This window comes from Thunnus thynnus, chromosome 9, assembly GCF_963924715.1.
Source record: "Thunnus thynnus chromosome 9, fThuThy2.1, whole genome shotgun sequence".
Taxonomy (NCBI): domain Eukaryota; kingdom Metazoa; phylum Chordata; class Actinopteri; order Scombriformes; family Scombridae; genus Thunnus; species Thunnus thynnus.
The window spans coordinates 25,318,958-25,345,475 of record NC_089525.1 but is presented as its reverse complement, the minus strand read 5'-3'; the positions used below and the strand labels follow the sequence as shown (position 1 = coordinate 25,345,475).

The 26,518-nt window shown below is 38.6% G+C and overlaps 1 protein-coding gene across 5 annotated transcripts in view; it reads left to right on the top strand.

The window, feature by feature from the left end:
• The first annotated feature begins 1,130 nt into the window (after window positions 1-1,130).
• Window positions 1,131-26,518, top strand: part of fam13b (family with sequence similarity 13 member B) — an 81,349-nt gene continuing 55,961 nt past the window's right edge. For 3 of the 5 annotated variants that reach the window (XM_067599843.1, XM_067599842.1, XM_067599840.1), the window contains exons 1-3: window positions 1,131-1,355; window positions 21,835-21,982; window positions 24,037-24,246. In XM_067599843.1, the coding sequence (XP_067455944.1) occupies window positions 24,081-24,246 (166 nt within the window). In that variant the 5' untranslated portion in view covers window positions 1,131-1,355; window positions 21,835-21,982; window positions 24,037-24,080. Of the gene's footprint in view, window positions 1,356-21,829; window positions 21,983-24,036; window positions 24,247-26,518 lie in introns of all 5 variants that reach the window. The other 2 variants (XM_067599841.1, XM_067599844.1) reach the window with 2 other exon arrangements.

Here is a 26,518-nt window from a genome sequence, read left to right as displayed (position 1 = left end):
AATGAGGTAATGCAACTTTTTTGTTGGAAAATCATATCAGACACAAATTACTATCCAACGCAGAGTATTTTTATGTCTTAAAACATGCCTGGTGGGGATCTACATATGTAGATTTCTTGTATACTAACTAATGATTAGTTATAGTATGTACTGTATACAATTAGTATGTAGTATGGAATTAAGACTGCAAGAGATTTAATACTACAATGGTATGAATCAATAAATCCACCAGGGGGCAGTACAGACCAGCTGATCATCAGGTTAAGTGCAGGGGACAGTGATATAATGGATGTTGGCAGTTAACGATAGACATATACCAATATAACATTCAAATAAATGTCTTTTTCAGACATAGATTACTCTACATATTTACATAAACATTAATTCACACATACATATTAAGGAAATATAGGTAAGAGATAAATTATCTAAAAGTCATGAGAAGTAATATTACAAGTTTACCCAACGTTTCCGGTATCAAGCAATAATGATCGCATATTCTTTAACCACAACGGTATTAATATTGCACTTACCACATCAGAGTCACAACGTGGTTCACATGAGAGCTATTTCGTAAGTTGTTTTTTTTTTCAAAAAAATTATGAATGGTGGGAAATAAATGTTTTGGACAAGTAACCTACAAAAAACAGTAAAGCCAGTATTATGAGTCTTAAAAGCAAGCCTGAGAAAATGATTATTTAAGACTGACATCAGTGAAGAAGCTTTAATATATTGATATTAATAATAACTTAATGATACTTATATGTGGTGATGAGCTTCTCATATATAACAAATAATGTACTGTATGTATAAGCAGCAGAACTGGAAAATGCTTAATTTCAAATGTGACAATATATATGTGTGTATGTATACTCATTTACTTGTAATGTGACACATTGTGTTTACACATTTTTTAAATTCTAGTAGATCTGTACTTATGGTATGTACATCTTTTTTTTTTGAATATATATTTCACGCTTGCTTTGGTAATGTAAACATATGTTTCCCAATAAAACCCCATTTAAATTGAACTGAATTGAATTGAGGCGGGGTCAGTATTTGGCAGCTGTCTCCCGCTGTGTTGTGAGTGGGAGAGGCGGGGTCAGTATTTGGCAGGTTCGTCCCTTGTGTGTATGTGTGTGTGTGAGAGAGAGAGACTCGCTAAGCAACGACCTGCGGACGGGCATCCGAGCAAAAAAAGAAAAAGAAACAACAAAAAAACAGGAACCACATTAAATTCGAGTATCTTCTGCGATGTTCCCGACGTTATCCCTACACTGTCTGCTCTGATCTCGTCGAAGTTGCCGTGAAGAAATTGATGCATCTTGCTCCGCGGTCCTGTTTGTTTTGACCTGGTAAGGTACCTCGGAGCGACTGATTAGCTTCCTCTGCTAACAGCGCTTCTTCTCCTGCTTCACTCAGCAGCATCTTATAGGCTAAATGCTAGCCCGCTAAGCTAACTGTGTCTATCGCTTTTTGTTATCTGTCAAGTTAATTTTTGGAGCTGACAGGTATTATGTAAATATATCCACTGCGGTTGTATCTTTATTTTGAGGTTAATATATAAATGCACAGTGGACCGTTTAAACCGTTTTAAGGCTTCGTTTGTGTTCATCGTTAAGCTAACGGCTAACAGCTAGTAACGGAGGAAGGTTAGTTCCATCACATCTGTGGCTCCTCCGCAGGCACAGCAGGCAAACCCGAAGATAGGACAGTTATTTAAAATATATGTAACATGGTGGGATGACACACTCACAGTCAAACAGTAGCTTTTTTTCTTTTGCTTTCTGTTTTATCATATTGTGGTGTTATAGATGTTTTAAGTCTGTCTGTAGTTGTTGCATCAACAGTGTGAGATTAAACGGTCATTTCACAATCACCTAAACGGGTTTTTAACGGTTTTTAACGGTTATTGAAAACAAACAACCGTTTACAGAAACATACATCCTGTGTTTCGGATGTGCGGTTCATCAGTTCGTTTGAACTGTAACTTAAGCCGGTAGTTTCGCTTTCTATCCAGGAGTGTTGCTGGTTAATGTTCATCTTGTAGCTACACGGATGCTCCTGCTCGGTTGGTTCAAAGTGTCTTTGCTGGAATGTTCTGGTGTTTTGTGGCACAGGCCTGCTCCTGTCCTGTACCTGATCAATAGATATTGTAGGAGTCATAATCGATTCAACAAATTCCGTCATTAAGGATGTGACTGTGCTCACTTTCATTTCTGGGCGCTCTGAAATCCTTTGCATATTGCATAATCGTATCCGGCCCTGAATTAGGACGATTTGGTCTCTCCATATGGTGTGCTATAGGCGGTTATAAGTATTACAAAGCTACACTGTAGTTACTCGAAGCACAAAGATTATTGCATACTCATATACAAAAATACACTTTAATTCACACAAATGCATATTGAAGTAATTTGATTTTAAAAAATAAATCGCTGTCAAAAAATGTGAAGTTAATATTGCAACATTGTAGTGCTGAAATGTAGAGAATTACTCGATTAATCAATTTGTTGCGGTTTTGCTGTTTTTCTTGTTTTATGTAAATCTGTAATTTACCTCTTTTTTTGACATATCCAAGCTGTATGAAGACATCAGCTTTGGTTTTAGGAAACTGTAACAGGCGATTTCACTATTTTTGACATTTTATAGACTTAAAAATTAATAATTGACAAAAATGATCATCAGATTAATTGATAATGAAAATAATCGTTGCAGTCTTACAACTAGTTAACATGACTGCAAACTATCTTTATATTGTATGTGTCAAATCAGAATTACAGAGGAAGTCTCACATGAAAGGGAATTCAGAAATAATACTAAAAGTTACATGAAGGGCTAGAAATTAAAAATTAATGGAAATAAAGCCAGAATTTTGAATCCAAGTTTTAAATAGAGCAAGCCAGAGAAAAGTGTGTTCAAGACTGACATAAAGAAAGTTATATATGTGTCTACATAATCATATTCTGGCAGTATTTTGGTGCTATGGGGGCCTCTGATGCTTCTTTACTACTTGCTGGCTATGTGGTGTTGAGCTCTTCACATATAACAATATACCAATATACTGTATGTATATACAGATGTGGAATATGGAATAAGAACCTTTAAATATATAGTAAAGAAGCGCATTGGTAAAAGCACTCATTGTGAAGAATGGTCTCTTTTGCCATTAATTCATATGCTTTTAGATAACTGACTTCAGTATCTCAGCAACAGCAGAAACCCAAAACAAGATCTTGCAAAATACTTTCCTATAGCCCAGTAAAGTTTAACCATTTAGCAAAACAGCTAGGTTATTGTGTAAGAGAGAGAGCAGATATGTCTATAGACTGACAGGAGTAAAGGTCAACTTTGCATTGGTGCTGATGTTAGTATAACAGTTGTGGAGTCAGCTTCAGTTGTACGCTACAGTTTATTAGGAAGACATAGCTGAGACTAATGCAGTCTAATACAACGGCACTGCAGTATATCTGTTCTCCAGGAGGGTTGTGATATTCGGTTTTTGATTTTAAAAAGGTGGTGATTCAAATTTACAGTCATTTTGGAGGCTCTTTAATTGTATTGTGTTATACTCAGATTGAGGGTAGACTAAATATTAGAAACAGCTGTCAGTATAATGAAATGCATTTCAGTAGTACCACAAATATTATTCTCTTCATGAAGGAAGGATTTAAGATGGATTTGCTTTAAAGGGTTACACCAAAAGCTCTTAAGCTACTCCAATGCCATAGGTTACAGTGTATCTAATGCATGCCTCCATAAAAATGTAACTAGGGCTGCATCGATTAATCTGTCACTTATTTTCTCGTTCAATTGATTAATCGTTTGGTCAATAAAATGTCAGAAAATGGTGATGACTGTTTCCCAAAGCCCAAGGCGACGTCCTCAAATGTCTTCTTTTGTCCCGACCAACAGTCCGTAACCCAAAGATATTTAGTTTACTCTCACAGAAGACTAAATAAACCAGATAACTTGGAAATGTTTTCTTTTTCCTTATTTTTCTTCACAGCGGACAAAACAGTGAAAATGCAGTAACAGCATGAAATAGTCCCATGTTGAAATGTGGAAGACTTTCCCTCGTTTGCTCCTGTCATTAAGTGGATGATGAAGTGAAAATGTAAACATTACTATTACTATGGCTGATATATTAAAGCAAGATCCTAATCACATATGATACACCCGTTTTTAGTGTTGTGGTGTTGAGACTAATGGGTGAAATCAGACGCTGAACTAAAAAATCTAAATCTATGCCGTAGGAATCTATGCTGGGACTCCTGTTTACCGTTTGTGTCAAGTATAAATCCAGCTTTACTTCAGGGTTGATGTATTAGACTGCATTAGCTTTAGTTAGGGTTGCAACAACTGATTGTTTCCATCACTAATTGTCTGCTGATTAATTTCTAGATTAATTTCTTGAATTTGAACTCAAATTGTTTTGTCCGACCAACAAACCAAACCCCAAAGATATTAAATTTACTGTTATACAAAAGCAGAAAAGTTGTCACATCTGAGAAACTGTAACCAGTGAATATTTTGCATTTTTGTTTGAAAAATTATTGAAACAATTAATCACTTATAAAAATGTTTTGTTATTATGTTTTCTGTCAATCCACTTATCGATTAATTGACTAATCATTTCAGCTGAGGCTAGGTGTACCTAACTGGCAGCCAAGCATATTTTTTCTGGCTAACATGACTAACTAGACCAATTAAAATGACAACCTACAAGTTTGGGTCCCAAAACTTCATTTGAAAATATTTCTATTGAGGTGAAATATTATATTAAAGTCACTCATCTAAAAATAAATCTGATTTTTGAATGTTAAGATAGCTTAGTGACAATATTAATAAGATACAAGGTCATTGAGACACATGAGATATTGCCATTATTAGCATTCACTGTAATGAAGTGTAGTTAAACTGGACCTATAGTCCTTTATGTGAAGGATCTCACGTATGCACATACCTTCAATGTCACAACTCCGGAGCCTCCTGCAGTGTGAGATAAGACTGTGTACGCAACATGACCCATAGCTTTTATATGGAAAGAAAACACGTATGCACACTCGCACACTCGCGCACAAACACACACACACACACACTGCAGTTACAGCAGTGTCATAACCACCCAGCTGCCTACAGTGTGGGATTGTTGTTGCCAGGCCAGTGAGTGGTTGTTTTAGACTCTGTGGACGGGGGCCAAGCTAAACCAAATGTGGTCCAAATCTCTTTAAAGCTGGACTCACACTGCTAGAAATTCACCAGATTTAATCCCGGTCTGCTTATATTCACACATGTATGAAAAATTTGTTTCATAACCTCAATTTAATTGGTTAAAGCATCATTTGTTGTTTTTATAATTTAGTATTTAGCTGTCGTTTTTTTGCAGTGTAAGAGTAGGGTTGGGCATTTCAAGCAAAAATACTATTTGATATTCACTGGGAACTACCCCCCCACCCCCCACCCGCATGCAAACACGTACACATGCACAAAGAGGTGCCTCGCTCTCAAATGACCATGCATAGTTGTTGTAGACGTGTGATATGCTAGCTTTATTTGGCAGAGCTTGCACTTCACCTCATTCGCGTTTATTTTTTTGAAGGAGCGCCACTCCAAACTTTTTGACGGCTGTAGTAGTCTTTCCACGTTTCTCCTGTTTGTACAGTAGCATCTAGCCCACCTCACAGCGCTGTAGCAAATACTATACTCCCGTCATGCGGAAAAGAGACGAACTGAGCATGCCACACACGTTTTACTGGCACCAGTAAAAACAAGGGAAAATAGATTTTTTTAAGACAAGATGATAGTCACATAAAATATTCAAATGTATTTATAATTTAATGACTGTTTGAAAATCATGACCCACCCCTACAAGACAGAATGAAATAAAGAATAAGCCGACATTCACATCATGCAGAGAATTCAAGGAGTAGTCAAAGCATTGCAGTTGGATAGAAACACTGTGATGCAGACTACAAAGATAAGAGATAAATCAATATATGATATAGAAGCCCTGGAGCATCTTCTGGTGTACATCACACCAAATTGGGCAGATTCTTATGATGTGGCACTGACATGGCCCTGAGATGATCCATCAAGTGTCTGAAATAATAACAAGGAAGAAAAAAATCATTTGTGTTCATGTGTTAAAATATTGGAGAAAAGGCACACGAGCAGTTTCTATTCAGATTTATACAAATATATAATATATACTGCATCTTAATCCAACATTTGGATACATGTCACATCTTTGTGTTACATGTGTGCAATGTTTCTGTCATGTGTTCTTTGCCTGTAAGTTGTCACCCATTATTGGTGGAGTATTTGGAGAGACATAATTTTATAAGAGGCATCGACTAGAAGGACATAATCTTTGTTGTGCCTGTACGTTGCTGTATGAATTGCCGTTGTTTGAGGCTGAGTACTGTACTGGACCAGACAACCACTCGACAACCAGAAGGCCACAGCTTGAGCGCGAAAGAAGGCAGATGGAGAAATCCTCTGCCGAGCAGCTGGTTTGGCTGAAGTGATCTGAGGATGACAAGATGGTCTCAGTAGGTTTAAGGGCAGCGCTCTAACTGTACAGCATCTGCTGAAAGTGTGAAGCCACCACAGAGATTGCACAGTGATGAAAGTCACATGACTGGCAATACAGAAAGTGGCACAGCCTATATTCTTAACCTTTGGCACCATTTTCTGATAGACCTTTTGACCTTTCTGTATCAGTTAATATTTTTTAGTCTATAAAATGTTAAGAAATTAAGCATTGTTCAAGTAAAAATCTAAAAGTATCCTGTTTACAGTCAAAGTTACTGTCAATTGACTGATTTAATTGGCTCGACACTAGTTACATTTAAAGATCAAATTTTCTTGCTCATTCAAAAACAAATCATCATTGCAGCTCTATTAAAGTTCTAATATATAATTTATCTACCTCCAGGAACAATTAGAAGTAAAGTTGAGGTCAGTCAGTGTATCACCAGGTAGATATCACTCAGTGAGTGCTTCTTGCCCAGCAGGTCTTAAAGGGATGCATTGCTAATACATGAGCTAATAGATTAATTCGACCTTGACCTCAGAGCTGAGCTTTCCTAGCTTAAACTTGGCAGTAGTGCTGCTTGGCTCGGATTGTAGAGTAAAGTAATAAAGTCTGTGTTCTGGCTGCGGACCCAGTGATCCGAACCAGCCAACGCTGCTCTGGAGCCATTTCAGTCACGTTAGACCAAGAGTCCTTGCTTTCCCTAGATCAATTAGAATCAAGTATTGCCTTTCTGGGAGTTATACATAGAATTGAATTTTAAAAGGATCTGGACGCTTAAACTTGTTACTCTTATCAGTACATTTTAGGCAAGTGATCTGGTGTCATGTCACAGCTCACGTAGGTTTTGATAAATCAGTTATATCTGCAACTGACTTCATATCCTGGCCTCGAAATTTAGTGCTTAAGATGTGTTTTTGTTTTTAGTTTTTTTTGTAGAAGATTTGAAATCCAAGTAAGGAACTCAATTGCTGTGCATGATGGTCACTGGCCAGTACAGCTGTGCCTTTAGTTCAGTTTGTTTTTAATGGCAACGTTCTCTGAAAATTAATTTCTAGAATGCTGGTTACAGCTTCTCAAATGTGACCTTTATGTGTCATAATAGTAAACTGAGTATCTTTGGGTTTCGGACGGTTGATTGGACAAAACAAGGCCTTTGAAAATGTCGCCTTGCTCTCTAAGACATCATAACAGGTATTTTCCACTGTTTTCTGACATTTTCTTGACAAAACAGTTCATAGAAAAACATCAACAGATTAACTGATAATGAAAATGATTCTTCATAGCAGCCCTGATGTCATCATACTGTCATAATGTGATTCTGCTGATACTTAATAATACTGAATCCTCAGCCCCGGTCTTAAATCAGCATTTCATTCGAAACTCGCAGCATTTTTGTTGCTTCAGTTCTCCAGGAAAGTTGTAGGTTTCAGTGTTCGCACATTGGTCTCTCACTTAGGCTATATGGAAAGTATTCACACACGAGATGACTGCTCCGGATCAATTAGACATATTGCTCATTTTCAAGTGGCAGCATTTTGGCAAAAAAGTGGTGAGGTGGAAAATTCCAGATGATTTTTAGGGACTCAAATGGAAAACTTTGTGTCAGGTCTAACACCACACACGGGTTCAGCTTGGTGGCTAAGTAAAACGGTCACAACCTTACCTGCACTTAACACATATTTCACTGTTTTCGTTACTAGAAGAGTTGTGGTGAAAGAGAGAAGGAAATCTAACTAGGGCATCTTGAACAGAAAATCTACTCTGGTGTGTGTTCATCACATGACGATGACTCAGATATTTTCTAGAGCTTTTATAGTTAAGGGCCTAAGGTGCATAAATAAGCATTTGACTTTTGGCCACAGAGCAGCAATTGAGCAGCATTGATCATTGATCTCAGCTCATTTGTCTGTCCCTGTTTTGAGAGAACACAGCTGCTTAGATTCATCGGCTCATAAAGGTTTCCCATCAATAATAATCGCATACATTTATATACTCCAAGACAGTGTTAAAAATGTTCCAAACATTTAATGGAGAGCAAATGTTAACTATAAAGAAAGCCACTAAAATACTTCAATAAACCGTCACTTTCTGTCTCGAACTGCACCGCCAGTTTGCTTGGTCACTGTTTGCATCCCCTTTTCTCTGCTCATTTGTCAGCATACTCTCACAGCTGGTGTTTTGATCTATTGTTTACACACAGGCTCACACTCACAGATGGAAATGACAAGACTTGTGCTATCCTGTGTAAACTATTTGTGTCTGTGTTAATTGAGTCTTATTCAGGCCTCGCATAACAGAGAAAAGACTGTTTATTCAATGATATTCAACAACAGGCTTGGGATTTCCTCATTGATTCACTGTAGTCTCACTTCCTCATTGCATCGGCACTGCTTTCATAGAGCTGTCGCGTCTGTACAGAATATAAAGACAACAGATGGAGAGAGGTTTTTTTTTGTTTTTTTTTAATGCAGCGAAGGCAGAACCGTGCTGGCTGGTATTTTAGTGTGCAGTGGTCTTGAAATTTCCATCAGTATGAGACAGACTGAGAGGCAGAGGTGATTAAGATCAATACTAAATCAATAAAGCTCAATGTCATTGTCTCAGAGGGGGCTGAGCCTGGTGACTCTGGCAAGCTCTGTGGTGGTTTGGATCACACTTAATCTATGATGCACTGATGTTGCTGTGAATTGTTTTGTGAATCACAGTATCACATGAAAACATTCACGTTACGCACATTACACATTGCATTACTACATAGTAATTAACAAGAGCTGCAACGATTAGTCGATGAATCGATTGACAGAAAAATAATCGCCAACTATTTTGATAATCGATTCATTGTTATGAGGAATAAATGCATTTGAAATGTTTACAGTATTGGTCTGAATATAAGACAAAAAAGTGAGGTTGTCTTATATTCAGGGTCTTATGTTCATAACATCAGATGTTCTTTTTGAATGGATAAAGTACCGATGTAAAACTGACTCCTACACAGAGTGATGCATTATGGGTTGTTTGTAGCATAAATGTTGCTAGGCTAGCGAGTATCTTAAAGTCTGTTTATAGTGACTGTGTTAGAGTCAGTCAGCACTAAAAGAGTTTCATTAGTCCAGTTTAACCTGCAGGAGTTTCTGAAGGTTTGTGTAACGTGTTTTTCTGCCATGGACGAAATACGTTAACTTCATGACGAGTGAAAACGAGTCCAAATCGTCTTCTGATGTCTCTACTGCAGAAACGGAATATGTCAAGCTGTCAGATACCACTGTGACAGATGATTAGGAGCTCAAAAAGAACAACAGGCAGTCTTATAAAATGCTAACTACCAGAGAAATGAATTTTTGACCGCTTCCAAGAGCTTGGTAGGAGAGTGTGTGAGTATGTAACTATACTATGATGTACATTAGACCTCTGAAGGGACAACTGAAATGATTACAGCCTACGTGGAGCATTACAGAGTAGGTGCTGTTAGCAAGATCACTTTCTCACACATGATAACAGAGAATGTGTTATAAACCACATTTAAATTTCCTTTCGTCATAGGTGGCTCACAGAGTTGCACAACAGCATTGCTAATGAAAAGTTACTCTCACAAGAACATGAATTTGACTACTTACAGACTAAACGCTCTGGGGAAAATTGTGATGCACAAATGCAAATAAAATGCATAACCAGAATTCAATCAGAGGTTGCAATCAAAACCTGCTTTTTGGTATTCAGAAAAAAAAGAAAGTTTGATGGTTTGCTTGAAGAGTCAATAGGCAGATAAACTCACAGAAAAAAGAAGAGGAACGTTTGTGACTGTTCACCCAGATGGCAACCAAGCAAACTTTATGCAAATGTCCTGAACAAAATGCGGCTTTGCTTCGTCTCCCACAGTTGCCAACACAGAGCTGCACTTGTTTCCACTGTAGGCGTTGAAGCTTTTTGCAATGTCACAGGCTCTCAGGCCAGCAAAGAATGGACCTTATTCTACTGTTTCCCCCTAAAGAGCACTTGTGTGGCAGATCAGTGACTATGACAACCTGGAGTATAGTGAAACAGAGCTCAGGCTACAAGATCACCCGTTGAGAGAAACTTCCTCCTCGTTCAGCAAATGCTATTAAGCAGGGCACTTAACCCAGAAAGTGTGGCAGTGGAAGTGTGCAGTGGCAATTAACTGCTAGCTGCACAAGACTTTGGTTGTACAGGGGTGAAACCGCATGAATGTGAAGGTGTGATGTTGCTCTGTTGGTCTGAGTACACTGGGCTGCAGATATATCCGTCAGATGATTCAGGATGTAAGATCAGTTTGACGCTTAATTCAAGCTTTCTCACTTCCTTTTTGTTGGTTTTCAAATGTACACAGTATAATCTAAAAATATTTCTTTAAAATTGATGGTTATGTTTTTTTGTCAGATGCTCCCTACATCTTCAAAAATAAATAACGAGAAGATTCTGCTAGTTGGGTGAGAGAAAGAGATAACAAGGCCTGAAAAAGCCCATATCCCCCGAAGACATGTGCTTATTAATTCATCACTGACAGGGCTAGCCTGGGAGGAGCAGCTAAACTAGGCTAGGGCAGTGAGCTGCTGACACTGATTCAAGGGCAAAGACCGGCTTTACTGCCTCTCTTTTTTTTTTTCCGCCCCTGCTCTGCCTCTCTTTATCTCACTCGCTCTTTTTTTTTTCCTTTCATGTCCTTTCTCCCCGCTACCTTTTCTCTTGTAATCTTCCTCCGTCATTCTCTTTCTGATGCCCTTTTAGTTTCCATAACTGCCTCTCCTCCGTATTTCCTTCATCCATCTGCATCTACGCCCCCGAGCCTGATTTGAACTGCTGATGTCTGCCTGTAAGACACAAAGCTTTTCTCAACTGTAATTAAACATTGACCCACTATAACTTAACAAAGCCTGGCAGGCATCAAAAGTAAATCTTTTGATAATGATTTGTAATTCATATCTGGGAATTAATATTTTTATTGTGCTTGTTTCTTGTATTAATAACTCATGAATCACTTTTACTATTTACTTACTATTACTTACTATTTACTTTTACTACTTTTGCTCAATAAAAAAATCTCATTACCAGTTAACAAAATCATCTGTTCATAATTTACCTGTGTTATGTTTTTGCATTTGACACCCTTTAGCATTGTGGTGAGAGGGTAAGAAGACTGACAAATGACACAAAAAAGACATAAGTCAGGGTTGACAGACAGACAGACAGACAGACAGACGAAGAGGCACATTAGCTAAGATTCAGAGTTAGCATTATGTGCCTACATAATTCATTAGAAGAGATCGGCATATTACATAGACCATAGCCTTATTCACTGTCCCAAAGTCGTTGGAGAAAGCTACATTTCGGAGAAGCGGCATGTGTAGCTGCTCATGAATTGCTCCGTGAGGACTTTGGCACAAGGATGGGGCTGATGTCTGAATGCTGACCTGCACATTTTTGCAGATTAATCCCCACTATGCATGCCTATCTAAGCTGTGATTAAGAGCCATAGTGAAATATAAAATAACCAAATTCATGGTTGGAGAGGCATAAAAAAGACAGTTAAGTACAGAGATGTAAAAACAGGTTAATGTAGCTAAGACATGAAATTAAAGACTTATACATGCCTGTTAATATTCTTAGTTCTTTATTGGCCACTAGAGCTGCATGATATTGGAAAAAACTGACATTGTGATATGTAAAAATACAGAATACAGAAAAAAATTTCACCAGATAAATGCAGTGTGTTATTCATGTACAGATATACAATTAACTTTTATAATTTTTATCATTTGAGTACTAAGTCTATCCTCTTTTTAACAAAACAAACTCCCCTCCTACTTCCACCACACTTGCTTCAGCCCTCCGCCAACCCTCCAGAAATCAGCTCGGACTCCTCCACATTCAGTTTCATATATGTGACTCTGACACTGGCATGGATAAGTGGAGAGAACAGGTGGAGAGCCCCGTGACAGTTAACTTTTTAACTTTCAACCAGCACCGGGAAGATGTGCTGCTGATAACAGAGATACACTCATTCAGAAGCCGCCTCACGTATCTGAACGCCTGCCTCTAGCATCCAGACAACATTATCTGTGACAGTAACTGCCTCGCATGCATGTTTACAGGCAGGTGATATGCAAACTTTGTGGGCACAGCGATCAGTTTGTCATGTGCTCTGGTGAAGGCATGCACTTGATCAGTTTATCAAATAACCAAAACAGGCAGCTCTCATTTTCAGGTTGTGGTAGGCTGTGGTAGACTAGTGGGGCCTGCTTTGATTGTTTGATAAATTGATCAAGTGCACGCCTTCACTAGAGCACACTGGGAACTGATCAAACTCTGTGTATCTGTGAGTTAATTTGCCTTAATTGACAGCAGTGCGATTATTGCTCATGTGCACCTTGCAATGTCAATGCTGTAACATTATATCATGCAGCCCTATTAGCCATCATCATAAACAACCCAATTTAGCCCACTCTTCCCGTGTTATGCCCATTGATTGCATATTTACTTGACCTTAGAGTCAAGGAGGCCATCAGTCCTCACCTGTGTCTTACTGCCACAAGTCAAACAGGAGAGCTCGGTGTTAACGGCAGCCTGCAATGTGCACTAGCAGGTTTTAGATCAGCTTTTACAACAGCTAACCTTAGGCCTTGTTGAGTGTGTCTCTTTGTGGTTTTTGATAGGAGTTCAGTTTCCTCTCTGTGCACTGGTAAATTGTAGACCACAGGCTCATTTGTGAACCCTTTTTTTTTTTTTTTTTTTTTTTTTTGAAACCCCAGCCCACATCCAAACTACAGTAGACTGATACCACTGTGTGTACTGTAGGTGTGCTGTTAACAACACATGAGCCAATCACATCAAATTAAGCAGTAGCTCTATATTAAGCATGTTGTTGACTTCCTGTTATGCATCTTGTTGCAAAGCAGTTCAACATCCTGGATGGCTAACTGGCCTAATGTTAGGCGTAAATTAACATCGTGACAGATTACGAGTCGAATGTAAACTCACAGTATTGTGCATATTACTAGATTTTGCACACAGAATGGCATTAAAAACGTATATTGATATATTTATCTGGTACGGTTTATTTTCGTAGGTTTATATTTATATTTTCCAGTCGGTTGTTTAACCACGTGAGCCAAAAAAAGTGTGACACCTGACAGAATATCTCTAAAAGCTATTACGGGAACTGCCGTGTTTAAATGGACAAAGTGTGACATGCCATTTTCATTCCCTCTGTGACAAAACAGATGAGTATCTCAGTCACATGTTCAGTGATTGATGGGTGAGATTTTTATCTGTTTGTCTGTGTTCTCATGCAGATACAGTCCACACCTCTCCATACTATGTCTGTCCTCATCTGTTTTTAGCTGTGTGTTTGTTTAGATGTGACAGTTCACGCTCAAACCGGTTGTTAGGAGTTGTCTCATGATCGCTATGAGTTGTCTCAGGATCGTTATGAGTTGTCTCAGGAACATGGGACGTATTAACATTGGAACTGATGACTCAACACAGTAGGCATATATGCAGAAATGACAGGTATTCTTCCTCTTTTATGGAGATTCAGGCCAGAGGGCAGACTTCATGTTCCTCTCTGTTGCTTCAGAGTGTTTCTATTCTCTTCGTACCGTGAGATTTAAGTAAACAGCCTCAATAGGCTCACTATCCTGGAACTCTGTTTGTGAGCAAAGAATCTATTCTTTCTTTTCTTTGTTGTTTTAACTTGTGCAACTGATATAAATTGAATTAACTTTGATGGGGGTTTTTTTTGTTTTTTTTTTTAAAGTTCTCGGCTTTGGCGCAGAAATCTGATCGATTTTAACTTCTGAGGAGGATCCCAACTGTCCAACCTTTCTCTCTCGTCACTTCCTACTTCCGTGATGTTGTTTGACCGTGACAGTTTGGCCAGTGAAGATAGACTATGCAGAGTTTAGCTGCTTTGATCTTTGATTTTAAATAGAGGGTTATTTCGGGGATTTTATAACATGATGCAAGTTAGAGGAAATTTGCTGGTTTATTTATGACCTCTTGTGAATATTTTATCTTTTTTTTTGGTCATGCACTTTGTTTTGATGGAACTGAGGCATATCACAGATTAATCATAGCCATTTTTTTTTTCTCATGACGCATATAAAACTGTCATTATGAAATATGTCTACGCTCTTCCATTTGTTTGCACTTGTTTGATTTTGCTTATATCTGTGATGGTCATTTTAAATATTCATTTTAAACATGTCAGGAAATGGATCTTTTAGTTCAAAGTGAATTATTCAGGACATCAGGGTTTGTTTTTGTTGAATTTCTTGCACCAGTCCGGCCATCTTGTCTTCCCTAAATATCCTTCTTCTGTTGCTGTATATTTAGTATTCAGTTCATTTCATGCAATGTCTCAAATGTACTGAATCAGTAACTTGGTTAAATGTCTCACTAAAGTTACACTTCACAAAGTAGGACAGCTGTTGCAGATATTGAACCTGTGACCTTTCCGTTAAAGGATATTTCCTTTAACCGCCGCCACACACGCATACTGCTGTTAAGGCTTCTTCTCTGTGTGCATATTTAGAATCAAACTGAAATCTGATATACTGTAGGTTTATTTAAAATTTACCACAGCCACCACTATGGGCTGTTAGTAAAAACTCACTCTGAGTCAAGAAACATGGCGGAGACAGATTTCCAAATGTTTGCATACCATACGTTGTGCTGTCTCTTCTCTCTGTCAAAGCAGCAAGAGATGATTTTTCTTACAGTAAAATATTAACTCAATCTTAAGATTTCTAAAGGATGAACAGACTGTTTAGCTTAACTAAAGGTGGTATCTGTAACACTAGTTAGAGGTGGAAAATATTAATTTTGACACTTTCATCATCAGTAGGAATAAGCTGAACACCTACCGCATGTTTAGATTGGACTGCGTCGGTGGAAGTGTGTTGCTTCTTGTATCAGTGAGATGATGAAAGGCCTGTTTGTGTAAGAGATCCATACATTTGAAAGCTTATCAGTAGTCAAAACCCTGCATGAGGGATTATAATACTATTAGGAAGGATTTTACAACAATGGAAAGTTGTCGTCCAACAAATATTTTATCTGTTGTTGCGAAGATTGCAAGGTAAAGAGTAGAAATGATGCATTGTAGTCTACTGGAAATGTTTGCTTGCTTGTACTATTTTGGCCAATGCAACGCCTTGCCACATCATGTCGCTATCTTTTCTTGTTTTGTTTGTTATTTTACCCTCTGTCTTGGCACCCCGCTGCGTCAATACAGTGGCCTCATTGAAATGAGTCTGACCACAGCCTAACACTGTCTTTTTCTTAAGTTGTGTGGTCTAGCACACTTTTCTCTGTGTTCTCATATTCTCCGTTGACCCCTTTCCCTTCTGGTCGTCTCTCTTTCCCCTCTCTCATTCAGTTTTTCTTTCTCTCAGCGCTCTGCTTTAACTTTCTCTTCTTCCCTTCTAACAATGCCTCTCATTGTTGAGCGGGAGGCTGTTAAGCATGATATCTGGGATTAAGACACACAGACAGACAGACAGAAAGAAAGAAACACTGACAGAGCCGTTCTAGACTGTTCCATTACTGGCCAAATCCTCTCTACAGAGGCCTTTTAGGGTCAGTTTTCATGGTAGACGAGGCAGTGGTTTGGGAACATTGAGTTCCCTAATCTCCTGATGTCATTGTCCTCATCTGTCTTTTAAAGCTCAAGTGTGTCGAGACTGGCAGTAACAGGGCCACCCTTGCTTAAAATATGTACTGTATGTATAATATGTATGTATGGTACTGTTAGGTGCCCCGGGTTATACGTATGACAAATGGTCATGTATATGGAAAGTACTAGTAAAATGGAAGATTTTAGGGAAAGGGATAATGTGGGTTTGAGCCCATTTTTTTGAGTCATTTTAAGATGTCCAAATTCTGTGATTCTAGCATCTCTAATGTGAATATTTTTATTATGTTTTTGGGTTGTCTGTCAGTCCATTCTTCCGTCCCCATCTTATGAACACGATATCTCAGGAACGCCATGAGGGAATTTCTTAAAATCTGGCATAAACGTCCATTTGGACACAAGGATGAACTGATTAGAATTTGATGGTCAAAGGTCAAGGTCACCTTGAAAAAGTGGTGATTGTGTAGTTCTTCTATGCTGCAGGGTTGAAGATGTGTATGAAGCATCCACGTTTAGTATTTGTAGCTTCTTTCTAACAACATTAAGTATATCTTAAGCTTTGTCTGCTGTCATGGCTACAACTTTGTGTTCTATCAGAATCAGCTTTATTGGCCGAGCATGTGAACACATACAACGAAAATACACTTAATACCTTTTATTAAATTCCTTCAAAGTCCTCTCTACAACTATTACATGAATCTGGAAAGACATGGATGTAAACTGCAACTGGACTGGTTGGTGAGGTGGTATTTCTAGTCTGGTTTCTTTAGTCCTCTATGATAGTAAACTGAATATCGTTGGGCTGTTGTCTGTTGGTCGGGACAAAACAAGACATTTGAGGACGTCACCTTGAACTGTTGGAGACAGTGATGGACATTTTTCACCATTTTCTGACATTTTATGGACCGAACAACTAATCGATTAATCAAGAAAATAATCAACAGATTAATCGATAATGAAAATAATCATTTGTTGCAACCCTTATTGAAATAAAACAATATAATTAATGTTCTACTTTGCTAACAAAAAAAATGTCTGCTTTATAGTGCTTTTAAAATTGTTTCAGTTGTAAGCACCCTGACCCAATACAGGAATTTCAGCTCCAATAGTGGGATTTTCTGTGGCTTTTAAATAGGCTTAGACCCTAGCAGTGCCAGTTCAGTTGGTTTTGGAAAGCACAGAGGTTGAAGAATGCCTTTAGAGGACTTTTCAATCTTTATGAGCAAACATAAGACTCTTGAATCCCCCATTTAATAAGCCTAAGTAAAGAGGAAACCTTGAAATAAAGTTGGGCTCTTCAGCAGCACCAAATACAGAGTACTGAAGATGAATATACTGTCAAGAGTTCAGTAAGAGGGGAAAAAAATAATATCGTACTGATAGAAACAAACAGGATGGGAAGATATGAGATAAGGTTTTAATTAGGGATGCAACTAACAATTATTTTCATTGTAGATTAATCTGCCAATTATTTTATCAATCAATCAAATAATGGACTAATTATTTTGTCTTTAAAATGTGAGAAAATAATGAAAACATTTCAAAAAGCCCAAGGTAACATATTCAAATTTCTAGTTTTAATATTAACCAACAGTCCAAAACCCAAAAATATTCAGTTTACCATCATATATGACAAAGAAAATCATAAAAATCTTCACATTTAAGAAGCAGGAACCAGGGAATATTTGGGTTTTTTTCTTGAAAAGTAACTATAACAGTCAATCAGTTATCAAAATTATGATTAATTTTCTGTCAATCAATGAATCAGCTAATTGTTGCAGCTCTAGTTTGAACATCTACAACAAGTAAAACATCTGTGGAGGATTTGGATATGATATCCATTGTTTGACATTTTATTTATACTGTATTGTCTAAGACACAGTAGAGATGAAGGGCTTGGACACATCAGACCACCTGGGTAGTTCTAGCAGAGGTAGCATTGACTTGTAATGTATTCTTTGCCAGCCCTTTTGAACTTGATTTACACCCGAAAGAAGCTCCGCTAGCCATCATGCTGATAAAATACTGTGATGCTTTGATGAGGCATAAGTGAAAGGTTCCTCCATGTTGGCAGAACAGGGTATATCCTGTCTACTCCTGTTACATTGTTTGCGTACCAGTGAGTCATACAGATTTATAGGTCAGATTTGAATAAATCCGTGCCAAGAAAACCTCACAAGGTAGCTTTGCAGGTGAAAGCAAAGTGAAGCTTAGTCTAATATTTTATTATATTTATGACTGTTGAGAAATGAAAGGAGTAGTGGTTTGACCTCCCTACGCTGAGGCCAGAACACGGCTGTTTCAGTCAGAAAGCAGGGACCTCAGTGCTGTCGGTGCTTTAGAAAGATTAAAAGACTGAAAAGATTAAATTTTGTTTGGTTCCGTGTAGCTCAATGACTTACAGCATGACACAAACACTGCAGGGGTTGCTGTCCTCTTTGGTGCTATAAGTTACAGAAATGTATGCACGTCAACCTATATATAATATATTACATGAAGCACAGAAAAGCCCTCTTATGTTCTTTGTGATAAAATAGGAGTTTCTTGAGGAACATTTGGTTCAGAACGAAATGAGAATCACATCTGCCAATGAGCAGATTGAACGAAAAACTAATTTTCCTCCCTTGAGTCAGTGAAGTCCCACACAATGCAGTAATAACATGTGGTTCGATATTAATCAAAAAAGTCGAAATCTAAAGCTAATTTTAGTATCAGTGCTTAGTCAGTCCCTTCTGCTCTGAATGTAGATTAGCTTTCTTTCATTTTCCTACCAAAAGAAAAAAGAAAAAAGTTTAGAAGAAGCAGTTTATTGCATTACATGTGAATGGATGGTAAATAATTAGGCCTCCTTGTTTTTTTCCTTGTATCTAAAATAGTTGAAATTGCTTTTTCCTTGTATCTGAAATGTTTAAAGCATTGCACAGACTGCAGTTTTCAGGGTTTACAGTTTCTACTCCGTGGCACAGGATTTAATTTCCATGTGGTCGTTGCCAAAATCCTTGTTATTGGCTTGGTCATGTTAGCTGATTGAACATTGTTTGAGAAGCCTTTGGGTATTGTTATGATGTAATGATCTGACTCTTTCAGCGGATAAATGCTTCTAACAGGTTGGAAAGAGCAAACTCCTTTATCCTTTGAAAGCACTAAGCTGGTTTTGGCGAGAGAAAAACAGACAGGGAAAGTTAAGGAACAGATATGTTTCTTAACTCAATATTTTCCTTCCATGGCAATCACTCTTCCTCCTCAGCTCTACTCCCCTGCTCCTCTTGACGTAGAGGTGATGCACACCGCGTAAGTAGGTCGGGTGGCTTGTGTAACGTGCAACGTAAGGATGAATGAAGGCAAGGAAGGGAGACAAGAGGGGTAGAAGTAAAAAGAGGGAAGACAGAGCAGAGACGCGATGAATGAGAGAGTTGTTCTGGGAAAAGAATGAGCACAAAAACCCGTCCAGGCCTAACCAGGTGCGTGCAAGCATGTTAAAGACTTTGCTTGTTTTCCAGCTCAGTATTGCAAAATTAGTGTGCGACATGGTAGTGTAGAGATGTGCAACATGGCTTTAAATGTGTCGGTATTTTTTTTAAAACTTTCAAAAGATTTTTTTTTCTGATCAAAACAGTCATTTAGACTAACCCGTCTTTAATAAATGTGCTCAAATCAGCACAGACGAGCGTAAACTGTCCATCATTGAACATTACTGAGCACTTTAATGTTTTTGGATAAATAAGAAAAACAAATTTAAAGTAAAAATGAGAGGAGTTGGAGAGCATTTTAAGTAATTGGATCCAGGATTTAATCTTTTTGAATCCCTTTCTTTTTATCTTTTAACATTTTTAAATGTTTTAAATGATTAAAAAAGTTAATATTTAAGAATCTAAAATGACAGTTTTGCATCATCAGCAAAATTATTTATTTTCTCTTGTCTTTTCCACCCTTTGTGTTTTTCAGCGTCTTTCTGACTCCACAACTCTCTGAAAAGTAGAACAGTGTTTTTAATATTTTACTACACGGTCATATTCCTATACACACCATCTCAGTCAACCGGGACAGCCTCAAAGGACAGTTTCTCTCTTCATGCACACTTGGACACACATTCATCCTGCATGTCTGACTCACACATTCACTGACATGATTGCCACACACTGGATAGTAAAGCTATTTTCATCTCAGAGCCTCGTTCACACTCTCGGTAGCCTCATCAAACACACCCATTCTTATGTATAGCAACCGAAAGCCATGCATGCAAACACATACTTACACTCTGAAGTGACAGCACTTAACAGGCTCCAACCCGAACACACACACACACACACACACACACACACACACACACACACACACAGATTCAAAGTGACATTTCGCACACATTCTGCATGGACATGTAGGACACACACACACACAAAAACATCATCGTTTTCTAGCCTGTGTCAGTTTGATTATTGTGTTTGGTCCTCGCCTCCAGCAAACTCTTGGACAGCCTGACATCTCAAGCCTTGGAAGTCGGAAGATGAGATTAGAGAGGAAGGAGAGGAGTGAAATAAAAGGGGAGAGAAAGATAAGAAACGAAGAAAGGTGGAAAAAGAAAGAAGTAGGGGAAAAAAGGGAGTAGGAAATAGAGAGAAGGGAAGGGAGAGGGAGTGCAGAAAACAAATTTGTGCAATTCTTTACCCTCACTGGTCATCTGAAGGCGTTTTGTGAAAAGCTATTTTGCATGTGGTTTTGTAAGCATTTGCTTGATTCATTTAATTAATTCATTGTGTTTATTCTAATTAATTGCATTGAATATGGGTTTGCTGAGTTTGCTCTTGTATAAACGGTCTGTAGCCATTGTCAGATAGAGGCAAAAGTGGGTATTCTGCATTAAATTAACGTGTTTACAATAATGCTTTTGGCATTGAGAAGTCATTGACTGGGTTTGTTAGCTCCTCACTTCCCAGAGATCTTGTGGCATTCAAACACGGTGACCAGTCTTCTTCCCTGTTTTCTCTGATGTTAGTTTTCCTTCTTTGGCTGTTCAAACATGGTAGTTATTCTATAGAGGAAGACATAAGATTGTGTTAATTCAACTTGCTGGTAAGCCCAGATGGTATGGAAGTAATTATCTATGGTACCCACAGTGCATCTTGAGTCTGTTGGTTAGTCCAATTTCATGTGTTTAATATTTAATACATTTGTATTACTGCCCAGATGCTCAGTACAAAGGTATTCATTGTCATTTATTACATATTACAGTTCATGGCAACATATTCTGATCTAGGATTTAATAATAAGCAGAAGCAATAAGCAAAATCTGTTGCTGTTTCTGCTGCTAGAAACATAAAACGTATCCTTTCCTGTGTAGCAGAACATTATTGTGAGGAACTGACACCAAGTGTGAAGAACAGCAAATATGAAAGTTATAGATATATTATAGATTGAGTCACTGTTGCATTATTTAATAATAGAGAGTAAAAAAAACTAGATGTTGATAAACATGCAGAGACATTTTTTAACTGTTCCATCTTTGTCTCCTCACATCTGTCTCCACCCTCACCTCTTCTTTTCTCACACTATCTCTCTCGATCTCTTCTGCTATCTTCTCTCCTCCCTTTGTTCTTTTACTTTTCTTTCTTTTCTCTCGCTCTCTCTCTGTTTCTCCTCAGCGTAGCTAGAAGAGAATCCTGCTCGAGGGATTAGCGGTCCGTCAATGAGGAACTACCGGCTCATCTTCTGCCACAACCTGAAGCAGCCATAGATGGTTCAGTGGTTCACTGGCTAGGGGAGGAGCGGATAGGACACACTTTCACTGCTACACGGTGAGTACACACACACGCATCCACACATGACTTCATGACTTTTAGCAACAACAAGAAAACAAGTTAAAGCAAACTTCCCAGAAAACCTCTTTCTTGACGACCCGCCATGTTGACCTGCAGCTCCAGCCGCCACAGTACAAGAAAACTTCCTGTCCTCTTTACATTACGACTTCCTCCTTCTAATAGAGAATAACATGCTCACTCTAATACAGGAAACCTTTTTAACATCATATGCATCTTGTTGAAAAATACTGTAGGTACACATACTGTACTGTATGTATGAAAGAACATGAGTATTTTAAATAAACAAAATCACTGCACAGACTCAAGAAGGTCCTGAGTTTTGAGTGTTTGACTACTGGTCCGAATCTTCCAGTTAACATCCATTTACACTCGAAAACTATCTAATTAGCGACTAACTATATTTAGAGAGGCTCACTGCCCTGTTGACCCGTCTAAGCAGGAAAAATGCCATGTTATATAACAAGCTGGCCATAAATACAACAATAAACTGGTTTTAAACTGGTTATCAAGAGCAGCAAACAGTCGACCACTTAAAACTGGAAAGTCTTTGTTTTTCGACAAAAAGAATCCCGTTCGACCACTCACATAACTGTCTGTGAGAGACAAAAAGAGAGAGTGATGATGTTTAGAGGGTGAGAGTGAGTGAAGAAAGATTTGTGCAAATTTTTGAGCAATACTTTTAAGTGGTTAATATAATATTTTTGAACTTTGTTGTTGTTTTATCCTGCCACTTACTAAGTAAACTAGCTTAGGTTGTCAAAAAAAATGAGTTGGTTTGTTCTAGTGTAAACAATCACATTGAGCTCTGACTTTAACACTGCAAAGGGAAAAATAGTCAAGATATTTTGGTGATGTTCCTCCCCTAAGTCAAACTTTGAACCGAAATGATCGTTGTACAGTCTTGCTTGCTTTGCATTGATTTCCATCCCATTGTCAGAGTCAGTCATTGATGGCATCCTCTTTGCATGGGAACTAAGGGATGATGTTTACAGAGGACATAACAAATGCTGCAGGGATGGGAATTTAATATGAAAGCAGTGACCTTTTTAGATGATGATGATTATGTAAGAGAGAACTGGAGTGTAAAATTGTGACTTTCACCAACACAGAACCACGTTTATTTAAAACATTTAAAACATCCACTGTGGGGGGAAAAATAGTCAATAAGTTTGATATAAGATGCAAAAAGTACAAGATGTTTGGACCAGATAACAGCACTACTCTGTGCAGGAGGAAATCCCGATTTGCTAATTTAGCCGCTCTTTAATTTAGCATAGACACGACACCTACTTCATAATCCCTGTCTGACCGCAACATCACCGTGCACTAACTAAACTAAGAACACTCACTTACTTTATGTAAACCTTTAAACTGTCTCCTTCTCTTCCTGCTATGACTCCACAAATGCAGAAGTTTATTAAACTTTTTTATAAAACATAGATCCTATATTTTGATTAAAAAAAACAAAAACATGTGATCAGGGCTCATCATAAAAATGTGACCCACTTTTGAAATTCACAGTTTTAGAAACCATGATTGGTCATATATATATATATGTATATATGCAGTGGTCATAGGTACAGAATGCACTGTAACATACACTTTTGCTCTCCTCCTCCTCCTCCACCCGTTCCTCCTACTCCATTTCCTTAAATGACCAGGTGTAAATGCCTTTGCAGTCCAGTAGCCAATTGCTGCTGTCCATTCTCCCCTTTCTCCTCCCTCTTGGTGAGATGACAGGAGGGGAGGTTTGAGGGTTTTGTGCTCATTTCTTTTGTTTGTGAACAGCAGAGGAGGAGAGTTTGCGAGTGAGTGTCCCTCTGTCACTCTCTGTTTATCTCCTTGGATCTCTATATCACTCTCAGGCTTCATGATTGTGGTTTCTCCAGTCTTTGGCTGTCAGTGTGAGTACGACCAGCGGCTGCTTATGTTGGCGTCCATCGCGCACCGAGGCGCTTTTATGCGTAAAATCCTTCCATCTTACTTTATGTCTACTCTCCTTCCTTCTGCTTCTCCTTTTCCTTCTGAAGACGTGAGGTCTTGGCGGGGTTGTGGTGAGGAGGAGGAGGAGGCCATGAGGAAGAGCGTGTCTCCGTTGCCAGGCAACGAGGGCGGGAGCTCAGCCAGCACCACGCGGGTTTTTGGCGTTCCGTTGGAAGAGGTGACACGCACGCACACAATCAGTGGCCACGAGGTTCCTGCACTGGTGAAAGACATCGTTGACTACATTGAGGAGCATGGTGAGTGATAGAAACACACACACACACACACACACATTTGTGCTACTGATCTTTGTTTTCCATCATTCCATATCTCATACATCAATCATAGAATATATCCATGTGACTCATACACCCACATGTTTACGATGATTCATGGTCATTTGTTTGGCAAGAATTTGACAACATTTGTTGGAATCAATTAAGTTTTATAATCCTTTTTCTCTTCATTACTTTTTTAAAATAACTGACAAATCAACAGTAATGACTTGTCATGATTTAATGGAAAATGGTAACCAAAGTTTTACTGCAAAATAAAAGCACTAATTATAGCATACAGCACTGTCATTATGTATACCACAAAATATACAATAATATACAATATTTCATACAATAATTCACCAAATGCTGAGTCAAACACCGATTTAATTTGACTCAGTTTTTCACATTTATGCTTTGTTTAGTTTTCTTTTACTGAATAGTGTCTTCCCTGGTTAAACTAGCTAAAATAACTCCTACCTTTAGCTAGGGATAAACGATAATATCAGCACATCATTGGTATCGGCCGGCTTTAAGATTAAATATCGGCATCAGCCCCAAAATGAACATTTCTGCCAACACGACAGGCCGGTTCGTCGCCTTCTCCTCCGCGGCCTGGTTGTGCTTCCCTCCACGGATTGTTTCACCCTGGCGGTCCTGGTGCTTCCTCCGCAGGCTCCACTTCACTCAACTGCCCAACAGACCCGCTGCCTCTTCCCACCTGAATTTACCGGGGATCACGGGTCAGCTCTAACTGCGGCTCTCTGTGTGGAGAGCCGGGGTTAGCTGGGAGGGTAGTGGAGGGTGGCTGGCTGTGTTTCCCTCCGGCAATGCTGCTGCTAATACTCGGCTAGCCTGCGGAGGAAGCACCAGGACCGTCAGAGTCAAACAGTCTGCAGTAGAGCTGCTGTTTTTGGCTACAAAGATAGGAAACACCTCGGCTGACAGGATGTACCACTCTGCTTGAAAAAATTGCTTCTTCCTCTTTTTGGTTTATAATGGCAGGTGGCAACCAGCGAATTAGGTGCATTATGGCAACCTTCTCCTTCGGCATGTGGCATGTTAAATCCAAACCATCGATCCTGTCTGTCTAATGAACTCAAAGAAAACTCTACTGCTCAACACACTTGGCAGGTTCATTAAAGTTTTAATTCTGAGCTCCTGATCTCCAGTCTTCCTAAGTTCTTCCCTCATATATTGTCTTTTTGATCATACTTAATACAATCTATGATTGCATGCATAATAGTCTCCTCAGCCAGGTGGGACAATATCGGTATCGGCCAAAATGAGTTGGAAAATATCAGCATATCGGCTATTGGCAAAAAATATTGGCATACAAAATGCAAAGACAGCTAATTGGATAATTGTAACTCTGGATCATGTTTCATTTATGTATGTCAGTATAGCTAATTAAGCGTTAACACTTCATCAGGAGCTTCAATTCAAAAATATGTAACTTTTCAATGCAGAAACAGCACATCCTCTCAACCGAAGTGACATCTCATAAGACTTTAGATTGAAATGGGACAACAGAAACAGAATTGTTGATACAGGCTTAAATCCACCGGCAGGCACTGCACCTCTGTGTATTTATATTTTGAAATCTATTTGGTCCCTCTTATCACTTCTAAGTACATATTTCTGAGCTCTTAGTTATATCTGATTGCATTCTGTAATTTTTCACTCCTCCCAAATCACTCTGCTGCTGTTGACCTGTCGTTCTGCCCTTGTAGCACGATAAAACAAAATATGTCTTTAGTGGAGATCCAGTTTATGTGATAAGATGAACTTTGAATGCACCGGCAGATGGTTCCACGGTCTGCTTCCTTCATCATTACATAACAGTTCTGTCAACTGCAGCTCCACTTGTGAAAACAGAAGAGCTTAACTGAAGAGAGGAACCCGCTAACGTCCTGGCCCTGGGCCTTTCCCATATCCCCACTGGAAAATTTCTCTCCAAGCCTCGGAGAGCAGGAACCAGTCTTATGTCATTTTTTTTTTAATAAGAGCAGGTTGGCAGTTCAGACTTCGGAAGCAGGTCCTTTGCTTGGAAGGAGGAGAGGTATAAAACATGGTGACAGCAGAGTCACTTCGGCTGTTTAACCAAAGTGTTTTCAAAGTTTTCAGAGTAACCATCCTTATACAGAATTTATCTGTGATGGTTTCCATTCCATGAAGCTGCTAAATAACATATAGCTCACACACAATACAACTATATTGTCTGTAGGCAGACTCTTTATGCTGAGGGGCCTTC